Raw genomic sequence first — 25998 nt, forward strand, 5'->3', positions numbered from 1 at the left:
CTAATAGATTAGTAAGACATGATTTCCCTTTACAGAAACCATGTTGACTTTTGCCCAACAATTTATGTTCTTCTATGTATCTTACAATTTTATTCTTTACAATTGTTTCAACTAATTTGCCCGGTACTGACGTTAGATGTAACAAACATCGGTGTTTGTTCAATTGCTTGCTTTGTCATACACCATTTCTCATCCATTGTCGTCTTCTAGTTGTATATTCAGATTGTAAATTCCTCATGGCAGAGACCTTGTCTCCTTAATTATCTGTAAAGTGCCTATCATGCTTTGGGTGCTGTATAATTAATTATAATATGTATAACAATATCAGGAGTGTAACCAGGCACATGTTGTGCCATGCAAATCATTCAGGAAACTGGAGAGGGCAACAAAAGGGGGTCACCGCTCCACAGGGCTCTGGCACCAGCCATGTTACAGTAACAGCTCAAAGGCCTGTCTTCCTTAAGGCCAGGCAAAGCATAAATGCCAATGCACATTCTCGCCCCATTCAGTCAATCCCATGTTGCCAGAACCAGCAACACTAGAGCTTTTGGGCCACAGGAATTTCAGATGCTTTTCTCCCCTCTGACAGAAAGGCAGGGGTTCTGTTCAATATCTTATGCTACACCCATCACCTGAGGGTTGAAATTGGTGACACCTTTATTCATAGCAAAAAGGGCAAGGAAAGAATCAAATCAACATTTCTATATGTTCCTTCCAGATTCATGCTAAAGACGCATAGCTAGGCAAACCTGCACTGCCAATGCCCATCTTATACCTGTATCCACCCAACAAGTAAAAGAATTTGTCCACAGATTTCTCAGGTGCTTTATATGTATGCTAAGGATACAACTACTTTTTCTGAGAGTAAGTGAACCTCATGCCATCCAAGCCCTGCTCCTAATATAGAATTATTATCTTCCTCATGGGCATTTCTGTGGTACTCATGACTACAGTACTTGAGTGCTTCCCAAACACTGATGAATTGATCTTCACAGCACTCCTGTTGGGTAGGGAGATTTTGTCCCCATTTTACTGATGGGGAGTGAGATATAGAGAGCAAGGCCAAAACTGTCCACTGATTTGGGGTGCCCAAGTTCAGATGCCCAAGGCCTGATTTTTCAGAGTATTTAGCATTTTTATGCATTTCATATGTTCAAGACACAGCTCCTTTTGGCGTCAGTTGCAGTTATGAGTTCTCAGCATTTCTGCAAATCTGGCCCCAGGTATCTCAATTTGGGCACACAGAAAATCCAGAGCACGGTGGCCACCAGTGAAAATTGAGATTTGTGACTTACCCAGCATCACATTGGAACTCTGTGACAGATGCAGGGGTAAAATCCAATTCTCAACTGCCTTAGTCAAGCGACCATCCTTCCTCTTCGTGAAATCCCCTGTCTCATTCACTACACATCTTCCATACCACCTAAGCCGGCTACACAATGTCCAGCTGGCCTGCCTCCGTACTGCAACGTGAAAACATCAGTACACACTCGTGCTTCACATGATTTGCTTCTTTGCCCTGGTGTCCCTCGCTGACACCTGTTGTCACCTAAGGAGGGCAAGGACCGCCAGTGGGCCAGCCTGCACTCCACTCTGGTCCCATGACCTGCTGGGGATATCATCTGGTGGCTTCTTCATGGAGCTGTGAGCCTGAGTGTGTACCTAGCCCGGTTCATGAACTTCCCTGGCACCTGCACCCTACGCAGATGAGCACCGGGGTCTCCCTGTTGTCGCAAAAGGGGCATCAGTTTGCAGCCCTGATTTACCTTCCTACCGAGGTTCTGGCTGCACTTTTCCCTACACCTCCCAATCCTCTCACATCCCATCCGGGGCCCCACAAAGTCGCAAGACATTCTTGCCAACTTCCTCCTGGCACTGGCCAAGACTGCCATCCATCACTCCAAGACAGGGCCGGCTTTAGGAAGTGCGGGGCCCGATTCAAATACCTGGCGGCGGTCCGGGTCTTCGGCGGCGGGTCCTTCACTCGCTCCGGGTCTTCCGCGGCACTGAAGGACCCGCCGCTGAAATGCCACCGAAGACCCGGACCGCCACCGGGTGAGTAAAAAAATTTAAAAGGCACCTAAGTTAGGCGCTCTTCTTTAGGGCGCGGGGCCCTCTTAGGCGCGGGGCCCTCTTCGGGGGAATCGGCCTAAAGCCGGCCCTGCTCCAGGAGGAGGAAGCTAGGTGGAGGGGCGGTGATCTGCTCCTATTTTTGTTCCCTTATCTGATCACACTTCCAGGCAGAATTCCTCTGGGCAATGTCCACTGACTCCTTAGACAGCTTTGAGGAGCATTGGGGTCTTGGGTTCTCTACTCAGTGACCCCTTTGTATCCCTCATTATTAACCTTTGACCTCAACTCCTGATCCTGTTTTCTGTTCCATTGTCCCCAGAAATCACTAGTAGCCTGGGCTCAGTTGTTCTGCCCTCTTAGCTGAGGGGTCGGGCCTTTAGCTTTGAGCAAGGCTATACCGACCTGTCTTGGTACTACTAATAGATACACACCTTCCAACTTCTGCAACAAATGAGGCAGGGTCCCACAGACAATAGTCTCATTCATTACCCAGCCCTGATTCATTCCATGAGCCCCATCCTCCCTGTGCTCTGAATGAAAGATCCTCTGGAGGAAAAAAAAAAGTATGTGATCATGTAATTAAAGATTGTATCATAATGCATAGTGAATTAAAGTTGATTAATTCTAGCATTACTGAACTTTTGAGTGCTTGCCTTTTCAATCTTCATGTTCTTTTGGCTTAGTACAGGGTATGTAATTTCCTATATTAAAAAAATAAATAAAACTGGAAAAAAATCCATCACATGGAACCATGTTGACTTCTACATGTGTCATTCACACTGTTGGAATCTTTAGATCTGCAGCACAGATCTCTACACTTGAACTAACAAAGTAACTGATAGCTGTAATAGGCTGTCATCCTCTGTGTAGATCAGCCACTAAACGTGATGAGATGCATACTTTGCCTGTAATTTTGTAACTGTTTCCTTATAGCAGAGGAATCATGGGTTCAATTCCATGTTTTGGAGGAGAGTGTTTTCTTGTGGCTACAGACCCTTCTTACACTGTCCACCCAGCGGTGCCCTCTTCTGTCCACCCCCCGATCTGTTCCTGTCCCCCACCCTGCCGCAACTTAATCTGTCCTCCTTCTCCCAACCTGCTCCTCTCCCCTCTCTGCTTCTCTCACCTCTGCATTTGAGTTAGGCTGCTTTCTCTTTCTCTTCATTTCACCCCATGGGCCACAGGGGATTATTCAGCGCATGAGAGAGACAGACTCCTAGCTCTCAGCTTCCATGGCCAACATCACAGCAGCTTCTGACTGCCAGAAGGAGCAGAGAAAGTCCTGGTCATCCCTGCAGCTCTAGGCTGGAGCATGCTTAGTGCAAGTAAAGTTTTCATAGAATTTAGCTGTCTGCCTCTAACAAACCCCTACTGATGTGCAAACTGTGATTTTTCAGAGGCTTATCACTCAGCCAAATTTCAGTGCATTTTTGTGAGGACAGCAAAATACACTTCTCTAATCCCAAGGCTTCCCCCTGTCAAATTTCAAGTCCTTGCTCTAGAGCATGGAAGCACTAGAGCTTCTCAATGAAATGATTGTAAGAAGTTTTTAGCATCATCAAAAAAAAAAAAAAAAAACCACATTCTTCCAATGGATGAACTGTTTCAGATGAAAGTTTCACACAAAAAAATCATCCTAAAGCAGACAGCAAACAGAAGATTTTAGTCTGAATGTTTACACTTCGGCAAAGTTCTAAAAAACTGAAGATAGGGTCTTATAATGAAAAATGTTAGATGAGGTAAACTAGAGGCATTGCTCCCTGGTCTGCCAGTAATAAAAACTCACTGGATTTAGTCAACTACTCAAAAGATAACGAATTAGTGTAATGACTGGTTAGTATTTCCCTTTTCCTACACTGCACAGATGTGGTCACACCTACAATCTCTGTATGATTTAGACTTTATTAAGATAGTGAGCGAAGTGAATTGTTGGTCTCAATATAGTTCCTAGCTGACAAGTTGTGACCCTGAATCCCTTTATGCAAACTGGCAAAGGAAGCACCCAACACACTGTTTTCAGAACATTTAGCCAAACAGTGTCTTGTAAGTTATCTCATAAAAACTATTGTCCCGCTGATTGATTGTGTATATATTGATGCGTGTTTGGTTAGCGTGTAAAGAATTTTGTATGTGTGCTGGAAATATGTTCCTCAAATATGTTCAGACCCAGCAATCTGAGCAGACAGGGCAAATAACCTGATTGCCTGTGTCTCCAATGTAAATTGAGCAAGGTGAGGCCAGAGACAATAGTACATTTTCATCTAGGGTAAATGAAGTGATTAAGCCAATTGAAAAAGAAAATTGGCTAGCGCATGAGGAAGACATTTTGGCATCTACACAACAGCAGGGGAGAGGAACTTTGTGTTTAGTTTTCAAAGAATACATTTCAAAGGTCTTCTGGACTATAAAAGGGAGGACAGAGGACCTCTCAGTTATCCATAGCTTAGGGAACAAAGTGGACAGCACCCTCTGATTCCATGAATATTGGATCCTCTGTCCTGGAGGGCTGGATATGGTAGTAACTTGATGTAGGTAAGAAAACTGCTTAGGCAAAGATTGTAACTTGCTAGTTTTAGTCACTAGAAAGCACGTTGTGTTGTGTTTTGTTTTGTTTTGTTTTTAACCATACCTGTATCTTTTTCTCTTGCTTAGTATCACTTAAATCTCTGTTCTTTATTAATAAACTTATTCTTAGTTTTACTGTGACCATCTCAGTGCTGTTATATTGAAGTATAGAGTGAGTCCTCAATTAACCTAACAGGCTGGCATGTGTACTGTCTCTTTAGAGGCAATGAACTTAATGATTTCTGGGAGGATCCAATGAGAGGGACTGGACATTACAGAGGGACACCTCTGGGGAACTTGGAACTGGGATTCACTGATTATTACCTGCATGGCAAAATTAAAGCTGGCAGAGTCCCGAGGAATTTCCTGGTGAAGCAGACAGACTAGTGTGGCAAAGTGTGGACACACAGTCTAATCTTGCTAAGGCAGAGGAGTAAAACAGTGGCTTATGATTCTGGGCTGCCCGGAGTGGAGCACCAAATGAGTGCACATCACAAAAAAACTGGAAGCCAAAAATTAACTGAACATGGACAATGAACTACTCTCTCACTCCTGGAGGTGTGGCATACAATACGTGTACGGTCTCCAGCGCTAACAGTTCCACAAGAACTAACTTCAGTGTATAATTCTAAAGATGAAAAATTGTTTCATTTGTTTTTGTTTTCAAAAATGAAGAAGTCTATTCTACTAAAGCTAGTCTTCTTCTGAGAAGATTGCTTCTTAATAATATATTTGGTAGAGAAGCATCAATTATGCATAATATGCCTCATCCTCTTTGACTTGTTTTATTTAAAGGATGATGGCCATTAGTGTATTACTGTGATGAACTGATATAAATATTAAACACAGATAAATGTTACAATGTGATGAGAATCTCTTACTTAAGGGCACAGTTCTCTCTATTCCACTGGAAATTACCACCTCCTCCTCATCCCACCCCCCTTGTTCTGGAAAAACCTCTTCAAACTTCTGAAAAGACCAATTACCGTAATTTTTTTTTCTAGAAAGTGGATAATGAACTTCACGGTTATTTATGTACAGTTTTAGAAAACAACAAACAAGTCTTATAGATAGCTTTCTTTCAAAATTACACTTTAAGCCTAGACATGTGAGTGAGTGCGCTCAACGGATTGTATATTTTAAAAAAAATTCTCACAAGCATTGAAACCAATGAAAAATCACATTCCTTTGGTTTGTGGAAGAATAAAAGTTTTGCTGCTTCATCTCTTGTGTTTTCATGTAAACAAAAGGTAGAAATTCTTCAGATAAGAAAGTAAAGGGGAGTTTTCAAACAAATTGGCTTAATTTTTCCACTTGTGAGCAATCATGAATTTGTCCAAAGCAGAATTTGCTATTTGCTAAGAAAATTTGGTTCATTACCAGAAGAACTTCATGCTCCTACAAAGGCAATGCTTTTACTATAGGCATCAAAGGTACTGCAAGAACCAGAAATAGAACATCAGCCAAGGATAAAGGCCTCATTGTGCTAAAGATTGTAAAAGGCCTCATTGTGCTAAAGCATGTTGTAAAAAAGCCAGTCCCTGCCTCAGAGAACTCAGAATCTAGGTTATGACAAGACACAACAGGTAGATTAGACAAACAGAATGAAAGGGGTTGGAGAAGAAGGGTAACAACAGTGTGAGCAATAAACAGTGTTCTTGGCTCACCATCTGCAGAGCCATGTCAGCCAGTATTGCTTTTTAGGCATCATGGCAAAAATGAACTAAGGAGGGATTTGAAAACAAAGTAGTGGCTTTATGGATTTTGTTAGGAAGCTTTTCCCATTAATAAGGGACAGCATGAGAGATGGCTCAGAAATGTTTGAGAGAGAAAACAGACTAGAAGATGGCAATATAAATATTGGTTTTAAAAACATCTTCCCTAAGTGACTTGAAATCCACAGTGATCTGTTTATGTCTATGCCTGTATCCCAAATGTAATGACAAGTTCCTTGTTCTTTTATTTTTGCTATCCATTTGAGGACTGGTACAAATGTCTATGAAAGGTAGGTGAACTTTGCTATGTACTATGTTAACTCACTTGATTTTGTGAGTATGTTGACTTCTCAAGCTGTTTGTGAACAGTTATAAAATATATCCATTAAGAAAGCTTGCTGCTGAGGGTGTTTCTGAATGATACATACATATTTATAGTAAAGTGCAGATTAATAGCTGTATTTTTCCTGATACAATTATTTTAAATATTTTGTGTGCTGTTTGAAAATTTTACCTAAGTGACTTTTGAAAATGAGACTGACTTAGGCTCTATGCGACTTTTGAAAATGAAACTTAGGTGCCTTTTGAAAATTCTATTCATTGACTCATTCAAGAACATTTTATTTTTTTTAAAAGTCCAGGCCACATTTTGATTTAAAAAACAAAAAGTAGTTTCTCTGACTAGCTAGTTAAATTGCTTTGAATTTGAAATTAGCTGGTCTTGTTAACCATATGGTACCTTATTTAAACAGACAAGTTTTTTGTTGTCTAGAGGGAGGGTTTTACACTGTTTGAGAACTATCCCAAAGCATTTAAATATGCATTGGTAAAGTAGTTGGGGTGGGGAAACATAACCATATTTTCCACTTTCATATTCTTATCTCCTTATTCTTATGATCCTGGATGCAACATCCCTGAATCTTGAGATTTTTCAGGGGTGGATGGTAAAAAAAGATGCTCCCAATATAAGAGAACCTCTGTCAGTAAGACTAGAATGACAAGTAAAAAGACAGCTCATTACCCAGTGTTTTGCTTGAACTTATTAAGCAAGAGAACTGTGATGGATTGGACCTCTGTAGAAAAGAGGGAGGAAGGGTAAACATTTGGGCAAAATATCTTTTAAATATATAAAGGGTTTTTTAACAAAATAATTTGATGGTCAGAAAACAGAGCAATAGAAAAATATGAGATTAATTAAAAGGTGAGGTTAATAAAAAATATTCCTGAAATACAAATACAAGAATCTTAAGCCAATCAAAATGTTTACAGATTCTCTGTTTCTGTTGTTATGTTTAGCTTCAGAAAATCATTGGGAAGCAAGATGACGTGAGAAAAGCTTCTGGACATGAAACAGTATCACAGGTATGCTTATAGACAGTAAGTTAATCATTTTCCTTAAGCAGGTTTCTATAGAACTTACACTAAACTATGTTGGTGTTTTTTGCAGCGTTTATAAATTAATTCATCCATGTCAACTCTGGTACTTCTAATTAAATGAAAGTGCATGATCTGTCCCCTCTGCTATTTAATTTTGGTAAGAGAAGTATTATAAATGTTTTTCAGTTTTACTTCTGAGTTTCCTAATAAAACATATTAAAGTAATGTACTTCAGTACTATGTAGCCACTCTGTTATTTAGAGTCCATACGCTTGTATTTAAAAGCAATGTTTTTATAATTTGTGAAAAACTGTGTTGATAGAAAGAATAATATATTGTTACATGAGGAAAGAGGCTGTATCTCAGATAGGTAAGTCCCAAGCCATATAGGGCTTTATAGGCTAAAATCAACGCACCCAAGAACCAATAGGCAATCAGCGCAGACTATAGAGTAGCTTCCACATTCTGCATCAGCTTCAGTTTCTATTGCTTTACAATGTGGCCCCTAATCTTGTGTTGAGAAAGGCATGGATTACGTTAGCCAGGTCCACATCCAATGAAAATGGTTGCAGTCTCTGGACCAGTTGAAGATATAAAAAAGAATCCTAGACATAATCTTCCAACAGTATTTGGGGCTCCCACAGATTGATAACTTTGTTAACAAATGGCTACCACAATCCTCAATTAAAGGAGCAGATATAGTCCTCCTCATATCTTTTGGCTGCCTCCCTCAATCTACCAACATTACCTAATTTTTTCTCAGACTGAGCTTCAGCCAGCTAGCTGTCATCCACTCTGTAATCTCTACTAAACACACAGATAAGGCATTCTATACCAATGGCTAGATTGTATGAGATTGAGAAACAGAGTTGGGAGTCTTCAGCATAACACCTTATGTTTGAAGGTAGCTGATAAAACTAACAATGTCAGTAAGAACACATTGCCAGGAGGAGATGAATGCACCACCACCACTAGTGCTTTCTCTGTCCTGCTCCCAGATTAGTACCCAGATTGACAGGGGTCATGGAGATCTGAGGCATCTATGTATTTGAAAGTTGTCTCATCACAACCTTCTTTACAACTTAGCTAAAATTGGAAGATCAGATACTAAGGTGATACCTGGCTAGATTGTCATCGTCCAGCAAGATGGTGAAGAGGAGCTTTCTTATGAAAGCCAGCAATCTGCAAGACACTGATAGTCTCTACAAACTACAGAACCAGTTCTTCCTCACTGGCCTTCAACAAACAGGAAGACATGATTGTGGTACAAAGTATTCCTAACATTAAGTATGAAGACCTGGTGTTTGCCCCATCAAGATATTGCTCTGCCTCCATAGAAGCAGATAATTCAGTCTAAATTTGCTTTACTTTCTCGAAAGTAATATACAATTCCCTTTTGCTTTGGAAAATTTTATCAGCCACCAAATGAAGACAGCTCAGATTAACCAGGCTGTCCACTATTCATAAAAATAGTGGATTGAGGTTTAGCCAATACTAGGTGGAAGCAAAAATTCTTTTCTTTGCCCCATCGCAGTTACAGCATAAGAATTCAAAGGACCTTTATGATGCAATTGGTCACATTTAGCTATGAACACCTCAGCTCTCTAGGAAATAATTTAAGAGTTGAGACTAAGGGCAAGTCTACACTCAAGTGCTACGTCGGCGCAGCTGCATTGATGCAACTGTGACGCCGCTGCACATCTGGTGAAGACACGCTATACGACAGGAGAGCACTCTCCTGTCAGCATAATTACTCCACCTCCACGAGAGGCGGAAGTTATGTTGACGGGATAGTGTCTCCCGCCGACATAGCGCTGGTGTGGACAGTGCTTAAGTCAATGTAACTCACGTCGTTCAGGGGTGTGTCTTTTTCAAACCTGTGAGTGACATAAGTTGCATCAACTTAAACAGTAGTGTAGACCAGCCCTAAATAACTTAACTGTGCTTTAAACCGTACTCCAGATTGTTTCCTCAAAGGACTCTCATTAGAAAAATCTGTGAAGTAATATTACCTACACAATATAATGTAATTTCTTAAAGGGTCACTTTCATCTGGAATTCTAGTCAGTTTTAAAAATACAAGTTAAAAATAGCATTGGGTCATACAAATCCCTCTGCCAATTTTTGTGGTTTTATAGTCCTATTTTCTTGTTGTTTAAAAAAAAAATCTATTTTTCTTTCCTGTTGCTATGTAAAAAAAGCCACACTAACCCTGGAAACTCAATAACTAACAGAATAAAAAACAAAACTGACTCTACACAAAGTCCTGTCAAAGTAAACAAAGTACAAAAATTTTTCTCTAATATCTTAATGTTGTGGTAATCGTTGGTGTTATTTTTAAATACAGTAGATAAAAGATGAGCTGTCAGAAGTATGATTTTTTAAAGTTGATTGTGTCCCTTTAGAGCCAAAGGATTACTACAGTAGTTTCAGCAGAGAAAAATAAATACATAGTTTCTCAATGCTATTATGATTTACGTATGAGATTACTTTCTTACAAAGACCAACAATCCTAGGATTTTATCTTGTGTGAAATGCTCAGTTAGAACTTTTAAGAGCCTTAATCACTCTGAGGCTGGGGAGTAGATAGACCCTAAAGTTATGCCTATACAAGGCTAGTGCCAGGAGAGATGCTGTGGGGAGCACCCTGGTTACCAGGATTTGATACATCTTGGAAATGGTGTAGCCAGTACATAGATGGGCAAGTGCATAGATTTGGCAGGTGGGCCACATCCACACATGCTGTCTCTTCGGCCCATCTAGCCTTGCTGCCACCAGCACTAACTGCCTGTCCCACCTGGCATTCCTTCCCCTCCCCATGAGGGATTCACAAAGAAACAGTTGTAATTGTGACATAAGTATTAAAGCCTGTTGGTGACTGACTGTCTGTTCTGCAGAGCTCCCAGATGGTATTATTGTTATTTATTAGTATTACTATAGCCCTTAGGAGTCCTAGTCTTGGACTAGGACCCCGTTGTATTAGGCACTGTACAAAGAGAACAAACTCCTTGCTGCCTCAAGGAGTTCACAGCCATCTCATATCTTAAATGAAGTCACATATTCTATTGAGATGGTTGCTGCCAGTAGGTGGCTCCAAATGCCAATTCAAATTAAGAAGTTTGTTTTGAGAAAATTAAAATTTTAAATTTAAAAATACCTTTAGTTTGACATATATAGGGTTTCGCCATGTATTTAGATTGAGAAATGCTTTTTTGCCCTATCCATTTCAGAAAGCTTTTCATCAGTTCAGTGAGCACCACTTTCTTTGGAGGCCATTAGGCAAAATTTTATTGCAACATAAGAAATGTCATAGCCTAGAGATCTGTGGTCCCTCTCATCCAGTATCCTGTCTCCAACACCCTGGGCAATGCCAGATGCTCATGAAGATGATGTAAAAAACCCCTTGTTTCCCTTTATTTTACAATGTTAAAACCTGGGTGAGGGGATATTGTTTGTTTCGTTTTGTTTTGTGGCTGCAGCTGGTGATCATCTGAAGCATGGGGAGTGGTATTGCTTATAATTGTTCCCTAGCTAGTGTATTTCCTAGCTAACTAACAGAAGTGTATGTTGTCCTAAACAGTATTAAAATGGAAAAACCTCTGGGACATATTGAGGAGGTGTTGATTTTCACCAATAATACAGGTAGAATTTAATAATAAAGGGGACTTTGACCCAAAAAACCCACCATAAAGAACAATCACATTGTTTCTAAGACTGGTACATAGTCAAACCAGTTTCTTAAACTATTTAAATACTTTTAATTATTAATGTGTAATTTTCCAAAAGGCTAAAATAAGTATAATGCTACAAAATGAACTTTAATTACCATTAGCAAGGAGTGATTAATAGTGTAGGATGTTTTGCATTTGTTTATAAAGTAAAGTTTCATATTAGGCAAGATAATACAGTATATTATCTACTTTGACAGTTGTTTCCAAATGACAAATTAGGCATATGGTTCTGAATTCTATAATGAGCTTGTTTCCACATGAAGTATCTCGCTTGTTTCTTTTGTGAAACATTTAACTTGTTCTTAGGGACACCACTATTGATTTCTTAAAAACAGGAGATTTTAAACTCTTAAACTGAAATTTGATGCAACTATAAACAACTTACTCTCAGACCTGGCCATATGCATTTTCCACTGATGTCCATTTTGATCATGTGTCAAGCACTCTTTCTATTCATAACTTCTTCACTCGTAAAACTCCTTTTCCATCCTTTGTTCTGGAGAGAGATGATGATTTGCTTTTTTCACCTCTGAACTGGACTATAGCGCTGCAGTATGCCTGGGCATGAAAGCTTCAGCACTTAGGAAACACCAACTAAAACAGAAAAAAGAACAGGAGTACTTGTGGCACCTTAGAGACTAACAAATTTATTAGAGCATAAGCTTTCGTGGGCTACAGCCCACTTGTTCGGATGCATATAGAGTGAAACATATATTGAGGAGATATATATACACACATACAGAGAGCATGAACAGGTGGGAGTTGTCTTACCAACTCTGAGAGGCCAATTAAGTAAGAGAAAAAGACTTTTGAAGTGATAATCAAGATAGCTCAGTACAGACAGTTTGATAAGAAGTGTGAGAATACTTACAAGGGGAGATAGATTCAATGTTTGTAATGGCTCACCCATTCCCAGTCCTTATTCAATCCTGAGTTGATTGTATCTAGTTTGCATATCAATTCCAGCTCAGCAGTCTCTCGTTGGAGTCTGTTTTACTCCAGCACTTCCTCTCAGCAACAGTGGTTACTGTGAGCACATCACACTTGTCTTCTGCTTTGTACATTGCCTTCCATAGAATATCAAATCAAATTCAGTGTCCTCAATCCTTATCCTCAAGGTGCTCCATGAGTCCACCATACCTAAAAGATCATCTAAAGCTCCAGGATGAAGACTGTGGTCAACAACTGTGACCCTCTGACACTATGGAACCCTCTAAAATAAGGGTAAAGCTTGTCTGCATGGGAGACAGAACTTTCTTGGGGGCTGTTCCAAGACTGTGGAATGAACTCCTACAGGAACTAGGGACCATCACGAACCTCACCACCTTCTGTTCCATGTGCAAGGCACGTTTCTTTGACCCTGCCTTCTCTAATATAAATAGCAACATGTATATTTTAAAAAACTACCCAAACAAAATAAAGTGCTGCACATACTTCTCCCCCTAGGGAGAGAATGAGAGAACAAACAATATGTGACAGATGTTAGGCATGTAGCTTAATGCACTATTGGAAGGTGCTCAGATACAACGATAAAGAATAAAATAGTTTTGACTCTTATAAATGAATTTATGAAAATCATTTTTTTTCTCATTTCTGCACTTATTTTTGTTCTGAAAATAGAGACAGTCTCCCCACCACAGTTTGTAACACCTCTTTGAATAGCTTCCACTGCCTAATACCGTGTTTCTACTCTAGCTAATTAATACTTGCCAATGGACTGATACTTAAGGCCCCAGTCCTGCAAACATTGAGTTCATTGGGACTGCTCACATGTGTAAAGTTACACACATTCTCGAGTGTTTGCAGCATCAGGTCCTCCATTAATTTAATTTTTAAACAAATTCCATGATTTAATAAGGAAAAATTTTGTTTCATCTGAGCCATATATGGTTCTTGATTGAAAAGGACTAGTTTCAGGATTTGAAGTAAAATTTTCAAAAGCACCTATGTGATTTAGGAGCTTAACTTACTTTAAAAAAAAGTATCCTTTTATTTCCATATAATAAAATTGTAGTAGAAATATAGGCTCTTATGTTCGTAGGGAATACTGTATTTCTGTACAGTATATTTCCAATAATATTACCTTAATTTCAATAGATTGGAAAGACGCATATCATAGAATCATAGAATATCAGGGTTGGAAGGGACCTCAGGACGTCCTTACTTGGTGCAGATCAGCACTGTAGCTAAACTTAATTCTTGGAAGTCTGTTTCTAAAGATTATTATTCAGTAGGGCAACCAGACAGTAAGTGTGAAAAATTGGGACGGAGGTGGAGGGTAATAGGAACCAATATAAGAAAAAGATCCAAAAATCAGGACTGTCCCTATAAAATCGGGACATCTGGTCACCCTATTATTCAGTGATGTGTTTGGATACTAGATTAGGTCACCATTCATTCCCAAAGCTGAGGGAGAAAGTTTCAAAATCTAAATTATGTTTCCACCTAACCTCAGAAGAGTGAGGGGTTGGAAATATTAATACATCTCTCATACCTTTTAACAAAGAATTGTCGTGGGGGTATTAATTTATACAATACGTGGAGATCAACAGGAAAGGCAGCTAATGATTCTGTGGACAAAAAAGAATGATGTACTAACAATGTACCTTAATTTAATAGCATTAACCTTGGCAAAAGAAGTTTTTTGAAACCCTTAAGCTGTTGTCTCTCAGGTTTCCTATCACACATTCTGCTTTCAAGAAAAGTACTATTTTGTAGTTTTTTAAACACACTTAACTCTCACTAGCATAGTGCTTGGACATGTGCCAATTCCACCTTGGAATTTCAACTGATAAAGAGGGTAGCAAACAAGTAGGTGCATATTTATTATAAATCCAGGGATAGGCTTTGTCATCTTAGATAAGATGAGATAGGTATTGTTTATATGTCGTCTTCTAGCTTATAAGGAGAAATCTGAGCAGAGAAACAATGTGCCTTTTCTGTTGTAGATTTAGTCTTTAAAAGGTTATTATAAACACTTGCTTTTCAGCCATAGTTTTCAGAGCAACAGAAGAGATTTTGACTTCACAGGCATATAGATAAAAGCGGACTATTGAAAGCATTATGTTGTTACTTAGTTGTAAGTTAAATTTTAAAAATAAATGATTTCAGTAAATCTATTATGTACTTTTTAAATCCATCTTTAATATGTAAATTAAAAGTACAAAACTAATTAGAAATAGATACTATGGGCAGATCCTCCTTTGTTTCTTCTTGAAAAGCCATGGATGCGGACATGACAACAAAAAGTTTTGCTTTTGACTTTCAAATAAGCATATATGAATGTTTTATACATCAGTCATCATATATGAAGCCTAAGCATTTAAACTTCTGAAGCACAGACCTTGGGAATATTTAAATTGTCTACCTGCAGTCAAATGATAAAATGCAGTGCCATTGCATGAGTCCTGAAAAGATTGTTTTTAAGTTAGCTCCTACTTATCTCATCTTACTGGCATTTTATGAAATGTGGCATAGAATAGAAACAAGGACTGTTACCTCTTTAACTGTAAAATACTGTGTGTCACATATGCAGTAAGCATGAAACACACAGTGGACTAATGGGACTTGTTATTGATGATGCTGAAAGCTAAATAACCATTAGTATTAAATCTCATGAATAGACTCTTGTCTTTCATCTTACCTCTTCAGCAGGATAAAAGACACAGAGGCTATTTAGATGCCATAAGAATAGTTCTGTTGAAATCCCTGTGGACTTCCAAAAAAATCTCTCTTCATGTTGCTTAGTGTTTTGTTGTGTTCAAAGAAAAGCCACTATGCTAGTGGTGAAAGAAGAATAAAACATAGAAATCCAGCACATTGTGTGGTTTTAGGCTTTATAAAGATGCGGTAGTTGAGCTGAAGTGTATTCTTTGTTTTCTGTAGAGCTATTTTTTTCCAGAAGAAGAAAAAATTATACAGTAAAAGAATAAGCTGTTAGTTTGAGAAAATTGAGATTAACAAACAGTCTTATAACAATATAAAAACATACATGATGATTGAATGCATAAATGTAAATGTTCGTATTCTACTTTTTTTATGTGTGTGTTTCAGACTAATTTATGAGTTTGTTACAAATCAGACTTTGCGTTTTGCTGGAGCTGAAGGTTCCCAAACCAGTCCAGATGAATTAGCTGAAAATTGTTTTTATCTGAATGTTAAATTGATTTGAAAGACAGTATTAACCTAAAAGTGAAGCTTGCTGAATAGCTAACCAGCAATTTTATCAGTAACTAATAACAAAGAATATAGAAAAGTATGTTGTGCTATAACATTAAAGTGGATATGAGCATGCTATCTGATTTCATGACAATTACAGAGTTTAATTCAAAACACGTATAAAACTGGAAAACAATCTTTTTTTCAAAGACAGCTGTTCTTTCCTATCCAAATGGTTCATTTAATGGGAAATTTGCACTTGAATCACAGTATGTCAAAGAGACATACTGTGGACCATAATTTTATTTTGAGTAAATATTGCCAGGTTACTTTGCCAAGTTCAGGTAGATGCTGCATGTTCTAAGCAACATATGGTTGTGAATAAAGGAAAAAAACTTGTAACAGGAAGGTGTTAAGATTTTGAGTCTGAAAAGCAATACAGTATTTAGATTTTAAAATTTTGCAAATTACTGTATTATCAGTAATTATAGGGAATAAAATCAGAGGGGGATGATTTCTGTTTCTTGGGTAAACCATAATTATCTCCAAATTATTTCCTTGATAACCTTTTTACCAATGAAAAGGAAAATTGTGTTTGCTGGATGATCAGCGTTTAGCTACTATACTTGATATCAGGAGCAGAACATTGAACACAGAGGTCAGAGTTCAGCTTGGCAGAGAACCATTCAGCTTTGCTTTGGAATTCTCTAAATACTCTCTGCAAGAACAATAACTAAATTACAAGTGACTTCTGGGACACTCCAGTTCAAATATGCATTACCAATTTTGTGTTGAATTGTTAGTAATTAATTATATAAGTTTATTTTTTGTTTGTAGGAACCAGAATTGGAAGACTCCGCTGTTAATACAACATTGCTGGTGCACTTCTTTGGAAGAGCAGGAAAGGAGAAGCTTCGCTATTCTGAGTTTTGCAGGTAGTGTACAAATACTAGTTGTCATTCATTGATAGTAGTCATTCTTATAAGTTCCATGTTTGAGTAGTGATGAGTTTGTTCCTGTTTGGTCAAACTCATATCAGCCAATGCACATCAATCTGAAGAAAAATGAGGGCTTTTCTATGCAGTGCAGCAAAGCATGATTTGTAAAGTACACTAACAAGCTGCAATCTAATTGCCCTGTGTAGACCTTGTAGACACGATCTAAAAGGTACCTAGTTTGCATTCTGTTTCAAGGGCTATGTTAACACAAACTAGGTACCTTTTAGAGCACACCAGCAGGATCTACGTGAGGCAGTTAGAGCATAAGATGATCCAGTACTTTCCAAATCACCCCCCTCCAGTGCACTTTGCTGGCGCTTTGTAGACAAGCCCTGAGAAATTTTGCCTTCCACTGCCACAGTTGCTCTCCCTACTCTCCAGAATAATTTAAATAGTACATTTAAATAGTATGTTTTATCCTAAAGAATTAGACGGAGCTTTACAAACTTTACATATACAGGAATCATGTCACCAATTGAAATGTTCTTGCAGTGGAACCATGCAGCTGCCTAACAGTGATTCAGCACAGTATACAATTTTAGGACAGGAAGCGAAGAACACCATATCCATTTGAAACTGCAATGGAATATTGTGAAACATTACTCTCTGAAATGTGTGGCTTCATATCTTTCAATGTGCAAAATATTTTATTCTCTTATGTCACAAAGAATCTCTTTACCATTCTTACACTGAAAGCCAGAAATTAATGAAAAAAGCTGTAAGAATAATATAAGTCAATCATTCTATTTATAAAGCACTAGCACAAAATAAGGATTGTAATTATTTAACTAGAGACTCCATTACTTATTGCTATGATGTGCCATTGTTACTAATTGTGTGTGTATGTATGTGTGTGCACCCCCTAATCTGTGATGACTGACATACTGGTCATAGCAAATGTTACAAGGCCAAAACAGTCCTTTCTTTGTATGGGAAATGGGGAGACTCCTCACGTGGGCTGTCAAGTGAAGAGCCTCCATAATTTGATCTGGTAATGCCAACAAAATGTAATGGACTCATCTCTCAGTCTTGTAACTTCACCTGTGACCACTACAGATACCCAATATGGGCTGAAACATCATAGTCATGTTGTGATGTCAGAAAGATGCTCAAGTACACCTGTACCCCGATATAACGCGACCCGATATAACAGGAATTCGGATATAACGCGGTAAAGCAGTGCTCGGGGGGGGGGGGCTGCGCACTCCGGTGGATCAAAGCAAGTTCGATATAACGCAGTTTCACCTATAACACGGTAAGATTTTTTGGTTCCTGAGGACAGTGTTATATCAAGGTAGAGGTGTAGATCTTAATGCAGAATCTCTTGCCTTGTCCCCTCTCAACTTGACAGACCAGCAGCATGTGTGACTGGAAGAAATAATCAGAGCTTAAAACATCAACATAGCTTCTTGTGTGTAACAGCAATCCCCAGCACTTCTGAGTTTTAAAGAAATAACCAGTTAAAACCTCTATTACTGTGGAATATAAATGTCCTGATTTGATACTAATTGCTGAAACCACATTTGCATGTATACTGTTGAGCACCAAGTTTTTACGTCACAACAACTTATGTGCTTTCACACCTAAAAGGGGACAAGATTATTTTCACTAATGTTCCATTTTCTTCAAAGTTAATAGGCAGTTCATAAACTGCTAAAAAAGTAGCAGCATAAAATGGATAGTCTGATTTATGTCCAGCTGCAATGGAGTCAGTCAGCCCTGAACTTAGTAAAAGATGTTGCAATCAGTTGAGGTTTAGGAAAAGCGAGAACAAAAAAGGGGAGAGTGGCATTTCTCCTAACACTATAAAGTGTTTCTACTCCACTGACTGAGACACATACCAGTCTTCAAATAAATAAACAAACTTCTCTCTTTTGAAGCTCTTGACTCAATAGAACGCTAAATGAGTAAAATAAGTTTAGCATGTCTGCAGCTACCTTCTTTATAAATACAGTAGGCCCTCTTAACGAAACAAAGGACAGAGAGCACCATGAAAAGGTTGTGTTTGCATATATAGTATAAACTGGAATGCCTCATGTTTTAGATAAAATCCTGCATTGACCCAATGAGGAATGACATTGATAAAACTATGTACCTAGTACATTCAGAAAATGTAGGTTAAAGACCTTTGCCTACCACACAAATAGAGGCCTGTAATCAAAATCAAACTCCCACATCTTGCTCTTAAGCTTTGTGGGATAAGTGTAAGGTTTAATGCAGGTAATTTTTCAACAGTGGCAGTTATTTTTCATAGAGGTGGAATGTGCCTCTTTATCACTGCATATACACTCCATTTACGTTGCCACATGACAGTGAAGTTTGTTTAACACAGAAAGATGAATAAAAGGATCAGTGTCTTTTTAACCTGTGTGGAGATATCACTTTTCACATGATTTTATTTGCAAGTAAATCAAGCACATCATTTCTGAGTTCCTATTGTTCAAGGAAAATGTGATTTCTATCTGATGGCCTCTCACAACATTTTACCTCACACGGGAAGCTATTGTTAGCTGTTTGATCAAAGTGCCATGCTGTTTTTACAAGACATGACTGATGAGCTATACAGACATAGATCATTGTCAAAAGGAAAAAATAATGATGGTAAATGCTTTTATCATTTTCCAAGTTGTTGCTAGAAAGTCTTTTCACTGATCAGTGCAGCACCTAGAAAAAGTAGGAATGATTAGATTTGATTAAGACACATTCAAACCTGTCACACCAGTTATATATAAAATAATCCGTGTGCTTTAGATTTCTCAAAAATAAAAGGGGGAATATGGTGGAATCCTGTTTATCTGATCTAATTGGGACCATGGCCAGATTGGATAATCAAAAAATAAGATAATCCGGAGAATGGGCGGGGCTCGGGCTGTCCACCCCGGGAGTGTCAGCCCGAGCCCTGCTATCCAGTTCGAGTATACAGAGAGCTGGATAATGGAAGCTCAATAAACAGGTTTCTACTGTACTTTCTTCATAAAATTTCACCCTGTTTACAGGCAGGGTCCTGGATCCAGTACCATTCAGTATTTTCATTAAATGACTTGGATAAAGGAGTGGAGAGCATGCTTAAAATGTGTGGATGACATCAATCTGGGAGGGGTTGTAGCACTTTCGAGGCCAGGATTAGAATTCAAAATGACCTTGACAAATTGGAGAATTGGTCTGAAATCAACAAGATGAAATTCAATAAAGATAAGTGTAAAGTACTAGAAAAGAAAAATCAATTGCACAACTACAAAATGGGGCATAACTGGCTGGGTAATACCGACTGTACTGCAGAAAAGGATCTGGGTGTTATAGTAGATCACAAATTGAATACGAGTCTACAATGTGATGCAGTTGCAAAAAAGGCTAATCATAGTACTTATATCAAGAGAGTAGTTTACACTTGTTCAGAATTTTCCTCTGTGGATTTCAAAGTGCTTTTTATAGGCAGAGGTATTATCCTTCTTTTACAAGTAAGAAAACCAAAACACGGAAAGGCTACATAATAATTGTCCAGAGTGTGACAGTGAGTTAGTGACAGAAATGGGAATAGAACTCAGGTCTGACCCTGTCTATCTAGGTACTTATATGGCCTCCTCATGGTAGAACCAGAGCACCTTCAAAGTATTTAATAATAGAGAAAACTATAACAATGTATCTCTCTTCCTTCTCAACCAGTAGGAGGAATGGCTTGATTTATTTCTAGGGAATTGTTTGTGAGTGAGTGGCTGTGGTTGTACTGAGAACTTGTTGAGGAAAAGCTAAATCAAAAAAGTGGGTTTTACATTTAGCTCTGAAACTGGTTAGCTCCATGATCATTCTTACCTGCAGTAGGAGAGAGTTCAATAGTGTAGGTCCAGCTCCTGTGAAAAAGTGAAAATTCTGTGTCCAGCCCTCGTGAGACTCCCTTTATTCATTGATAGTTTCATGATTCTGGTAGAACTCAGCTGTTGTGGATAGTCAAGGTTGCAAAGGGAGAGGTGATCTCACTGGTAGCTCAGAACAGTCCCATAAAGCAGAGAGGTCTTTGAATGTTAGCAATTCCTGAACTGGACTCGGTGTTCTATGGGGAGTCAGTGTAGAGTGGAACACCAAGGTGATGTGTCCATGGCAACCTTTGTTGCTAGGTTAAGCGGGCAGCAGCCTTTGTATCAGTTGGTCCTTTTTCAGGAGATGAGACTTCATTCCTAGATAGGAGTCTTGTAACTGCTAGACAGTGCTGCCTTAGAATGTCGGTGTTGTACAAACATTCTGAAGTACAGAAGCAAAATTATAGGAAGGAAAACTTTCCCTAATTTTTCCTTTGTGTTTCATTTTGCTATTTTGTTTACCATAAGGAAAGTACAAAGCTAGCATTGTATTTCAAAATCCCAGGTTGGTGGGTGAATCTCTGAAGCCCTGAGGTTCCCCTAGTTTCACTTTACTTTCACTTCCATTTAAAAGTGAGTTACCAAGGATTTTTAGGCACTCTTATCTTTCTATGGGGGTGACAAGTACCTTGCAAAATGGGTCCCAGTCCTGACTGGGGATTCTGGATGCTACCATATCTCAAATAATTAATAACAAATTTGGCTGTTGGTCTTAAACGTGCATTTTGAAGAATATGGATAACAAGCTAGATGAAATAAAGTACTGTCTTCTCCCTGCCTCCTTCCCTCTTGTAAATTATTGATTTCTCTTATACATTTTTTAAACTCTGCCCTCGATTCTGATTACTTTTACACCACTGTAACAGAAATTTCCTTGACTGCAGTGGATTAATCTGGATTTACACTGAGTATCTGAGGTCAGAATCTTGCCCTCTATTCCTATGGTGAAATCCTGGTCCTACTGAAGTCAATGGCAAAGCTCCCATTGATTTCAGTGGAGCTAGGATTTCACCCCTAAAGTTTATTTTGTCCCTTCCTAATGTTTTCTCAAAACTAAGCACTGTTTAGGGGATCTTAACTCTTTCTAGCTGTGAATCATTATTTTGAACAAATGCAACCAGAGACCTAGCAGGTACATAGAAAAACACCCACAATCAAGTGTCTTAGTCATATAAATGTGATCAAGCTACCAAGATTTCTTTTATTTATTTATTTTTTTATTTTTATTTTTATTATGGAGATGTCCTAACTCCTAGAACTGGAAGGGACCTTGAAAGGTCATCAAGTCCAGCCCCCTGCCTTCACTAGCAGGACCAAGTACTGATGTTTGCCCTAGACTCCTAAGTGGCCCCCTCAAGGATTGAACTCACAACCTTGGGTTTAGCAGGCCAATGCTCAAACCACTTCCTAGCTAGATACTTCTCAAAAAGTGTTACTAAAAAATAAATGATTTTTAGCTCTCACATCTGGTAATAAAAATGCCCTGATGTGATGAGTCATACACTGGTAACTCAAAATATGGGGAAATATCACATCTGAATTTTAAATTGCATTGTTCAGCTGCTGCTCTGAGAAATATTTGGTACTGCATGAAATCTTCCCACTCCAGCACGTCAAGGGGGGGAGGGAATGGTTGGCCCCGCTGCAGGAAGAATGCTCTGTCCTCAAAGGGAGGTGGAGGGGAGAGAGCCCATGCCTGAGAGAAAGTTTTATATAATAAATTATTGTAACAATTCATAGACCTTTACTCTCTTTTAACCAATTCAGCTTGCAATTAAAGTAAATTTGTACACCCAAGTATCACAACCACATCTCCAGCTCCGTGGGTCAGGAGGGATGCTGCCACTGCGAGAAGGAGGGGAGCACATGCCTGAAAATGCCAGGCTCCCCCTTCTCCTCAGATTCACGGCGTCCTGTTGGCTGGCTGAGGGTAGAGTGGGAGCTGATTGGCCCCTGTGCTCCCCCAACAATTTAAACTTTTCCCTGGGCTGCAGGAGCCCCTTGCCTCTTTGTCTACCCTGCCCTCCTCTCTTTAGTTGTAGATAGCAAGCTGTATTTCCAGGATACTGTGGATCTGACTGGTTGCCTGTGTTTTGGGATAAGAAAAGAATTTTTTCCCGTTGGGCAAAATTGATAGAGGTCTGGTGGATGTTTTGCCCTCCTCACAGCAAATTGTGGAAGCACAGCTGAGGTAAAGAAGAATAGGATTTGGAGGTCTAATTTTAAAAGCTATTATAGGAATGTGTAGTTTGTCACAACTTGCAGCCTGTATCTAGTGCAGATAAGAGCTAAAAGGGCCAGCTCCCAGAGATAAATGAGACCCAGGATTTTTGCTGGTGAATCTTGTGCCTCTGGGGAGAAGGGAGACCTGAAGTCTTCGCAGACTGAGGTCCCCACTTGAATACTCTCTATTCCCCCTCAAGGGTGGGAGAGCTAGAGGACTGAGAACGAGCTGAGTCCTGGGGTCTACCCCAGGTTATTGCTTATATGGTGGGAGACCTCTAACTCCACACTGGAGCCAGTTAAATGATATGTGAGATGGGCTGAGTATATACCACCCCACCCAGTGTTGAGTTGATGAAGTTGTAGCCTACTGCTTAAAATCCATTCCAGTGTCTGTCTTTCTTTCACCGGCATGTCCTGAGCAATGAAGCATTATTCATGCACCCTCTTGCTTATGCAGCACTAATTATGTGGAGGAAAATACAAGAGAGAGCTTATGTTGCAAAGGCAATCTTGACATATCCCCCTACAGACAACACAGAGCTCCAAGCTGCTAATTGTCCAAGTGATCTCATTAAAGAACTAAAGATAGCTCTACTGACTAAAATGCCTTAGATTCAAGAAAGAATTCAAATACAATGAGGCCATGCAAACACTGATAAGCAAAGGAGCCTCTACCAGTATTTGCTGCACAGTCACTTTCCTTGCTACTCTATTCTCCAAGTAATTACTTTGTCCTAGTATAAATGTACTTTATTTCAGCCTCTCTATAGTTATTGCAACTCAATAAAACCAAGTTCTTGTTAGAACCTGTGGACATTGAGAAGAAAGCACAGGGAGAGACAAATTATTGGGAATAAGTGCCCTTTTATCTTATATTTCCAATAAAAATGTAACTACTTAGGGATGTGGGCAACAGAAATAAAATGACAATTAACAAACTAGGAAAGAAAAGATATTTGGAAATTCTGTTAAGTGTGTGACAGCTCCCCAGATTCCTAGATTTTAAGGCCAGAAATGAACCCTCCCCCACGCCCCCTCCTGTGATTATCTCGTCCAAAATAAGGAAACTCAAAGCCACATTTATATTTACAGTTGTAGTTTCTATTGCTGCCAATTGTAGCCTGTTTCATGGATCTTTTATGGGGGAAATAATCTCCTAAATCCCTTAATGTTTATGCCTTCCTACATCAGATTGTGCTCTTGTTTTTTGTCTTGTCACCTTCCCAAATAACTGTGACATCATATTTTCTGTAACTTTCAGCACTGTTTTCATGCCAATCATATTCCCTCTTAATCCATTTTCTAATAAATATTTACCTGATTTACCAAGCCTCTCATAACCTCTGAGGCCTTTAATTACCATTCCACTGTGCTGCCCTGTATTGATGGTTTTAAGATTCTTTTTTCTATCACCTTTTCATGATCAGGAATCTTGTGGCTTGACTGTTAGGGTATAATATCTTTAGCCATTGTCCAATTCTCTCATTCCTCAATTTTTAACATTAAATTGCATAAACCACATATTAGTCCATAACCTATATTTACCAGGTCAGTCCCTTTACATTAAATTATCTTGTTACTGGCTGGCCATCACATAATCTTTATATATGCATACACACTTTGCTGCATATTCTCTTCTCTGGGTAATTGTTGTTCACTAGTGTAACACTGACTGCAACATCCATGAATGTACATAGACTTAGAGAGCACCCTAGTGGTATAATTACTGAAACCCAGCATTGAAACATTTACATGCACAGGTAAAACTGTATCTTTGACATATTAAACAGTTAACATGATTGTAATATTTATAGGTGGGTAGTTATAGATTTTAAAATGTTACTATTTCTTCTACTGAGTTGAGTAACTAGTTTAGTATTAATAGTACTAACTTGTGGTTATTTTATGTATTTCACTGTATTTCTTTACATTTAGATTTATGGAAAATTTACAAACAGAGGTGCAAGAAATGGAATTCATACAGTTTTCAAGGGGTCTGAACTTCATGAGAAAAGAGGACTTTGCAGAATGGTTATTGTATTTCACTGATGAGGAAAACAATGAAATTTACTGGCAAAATGTGAAAGAGAGAATCCAAGCAGGAGAGGTTGGTACATAGAATATATTATTTTTGTTTTCCTTTCTTATTTTAAGTTCAAGTGCAAGTTTCTAATTAGATAAGTATATACCAAAAATGTGGTTATTTTCAAATAGAGGAGTTCTTGCAACCTTTCAGATTTAATTTTGCTATCCATAAACATGATGATCATTCGATAACTAGAAAATAGAAATATTAAAGGTGATAACCACAGTAATATCTAAATACTAGAACTCTAAGGAAATAGACCTACTTGTTTCTGGATTTATTATCTAACAAACCTAATTTGAATTATTTGGTACTCTAGAATATCAGCTTGGATGAATTCAAGACATTTTGCCAGTTTACAAATCGCTTAGAAGACTTTTCTATTGCCATGCAAATGTTTACTGTAGCTAATCGTCCTGTTAAATTGGGTAAGTAGTAGAAAGTATACTGCATAGAGATTGTGTGAATAAGTTATCTCAAACATTAGCATTGTCGACTCCAACAATTATAGTATTAAAATTGTATTACAAATTAAGTTAACTTGCACAAAGAATAGTAGCATTTATAACCACAAGTTGTTCGGATTTCTAAATTCTGATGTGTGTTGTAATACAGTATACACAGAATCACCCACAAGAGTTTGAACTTATTTAGTGATACCTTAGTGTATCTGTGACCGGGGTTGTGGGGCGGGGGGGGGGGCACACTGGGGTTACTCAGTTAGGGCAAAGTGCAAAGAATGGGGCAGACAATCCCCAAAGCTGGTGGATATTCCAATACTTAGATTTGCCAAGATAGCACAAAACAGCTTCTATATCTTATTGGTTACCCAGAAGCCAAAACAAAGTTCCCTTAAAAGTAACGCAGCCTTTGGGCTCCCTCCCAGACAGCCAAGTTAAATATGAAAGTTCTACCAATCCCAAAGGATCGGACACATTACCTCCCAAGTTAATGAATATTCCAGATCTTACCCAAATACACGCTACAGCCAATTCTTATTAACTTAATTAAAATTTATTAAAAAGAAAAGAGTGAGTATTGGTTAAAAGATCAGTATACATACAGACATGAGTACAGTTCTGAGATCAGTTTCGTAGTAGAAATGGTGAGCTTTGGAGTTACAAGAGTTCTTAGAATTAGTCCGTAGATTCAGTCCAGTGTTCATATCCAGGGTGATCCAGGTGGGACAGAAGATCTCAGTCTTAGGACTTAAGC

The 25998-nt window shown here is 38.6% G+C and overlaps 1 protein-coding gene across 1 annotated transcript in view; it reads left to right on the forward strand.

Annotated features, from left to right (window-relative positions):
* Positions 1-25998, forward strand: part of MICU2 (mitochondrial calcium uptake 2) — a 252633-nt gene that overhangs the window by 222150 nt on the left and 4485 nt on the right. Inside the window, exons 7-10 of the mRNA XM_065418785.1 lie at positions 7650-7715; positions 16457-16554; positions 24633-24804; positions 25103-25211. Coding sequence (XP_065274857.1) covers positions 7650-7715; positions 16457-16554; positions 24633-24804; positions 25103-25211 — 445 coding nt within the window. The remainder of the gene's footprint in view (positions 1-7649; positions 7716-16456; positions 16555-24632; positions 24805-25102; positions 25212-25998) is intronic.

The sequence above is a fragment of the Emys orbicularis genome, chromosome 1, assembly GCF_028017835.1.
Source record: "Emys orbicularis isolate rEmyOrb1 chromosome 1, rEmyOrb1.hap1, whole genome shotgun sequence".
In the NCBI taxonomy this organism is placed as follows: domain Eukaryota; kingdom Metazoa; phylum Chordata; order Testudines; family Emydidae; genus Emys; species Emys orbicularis.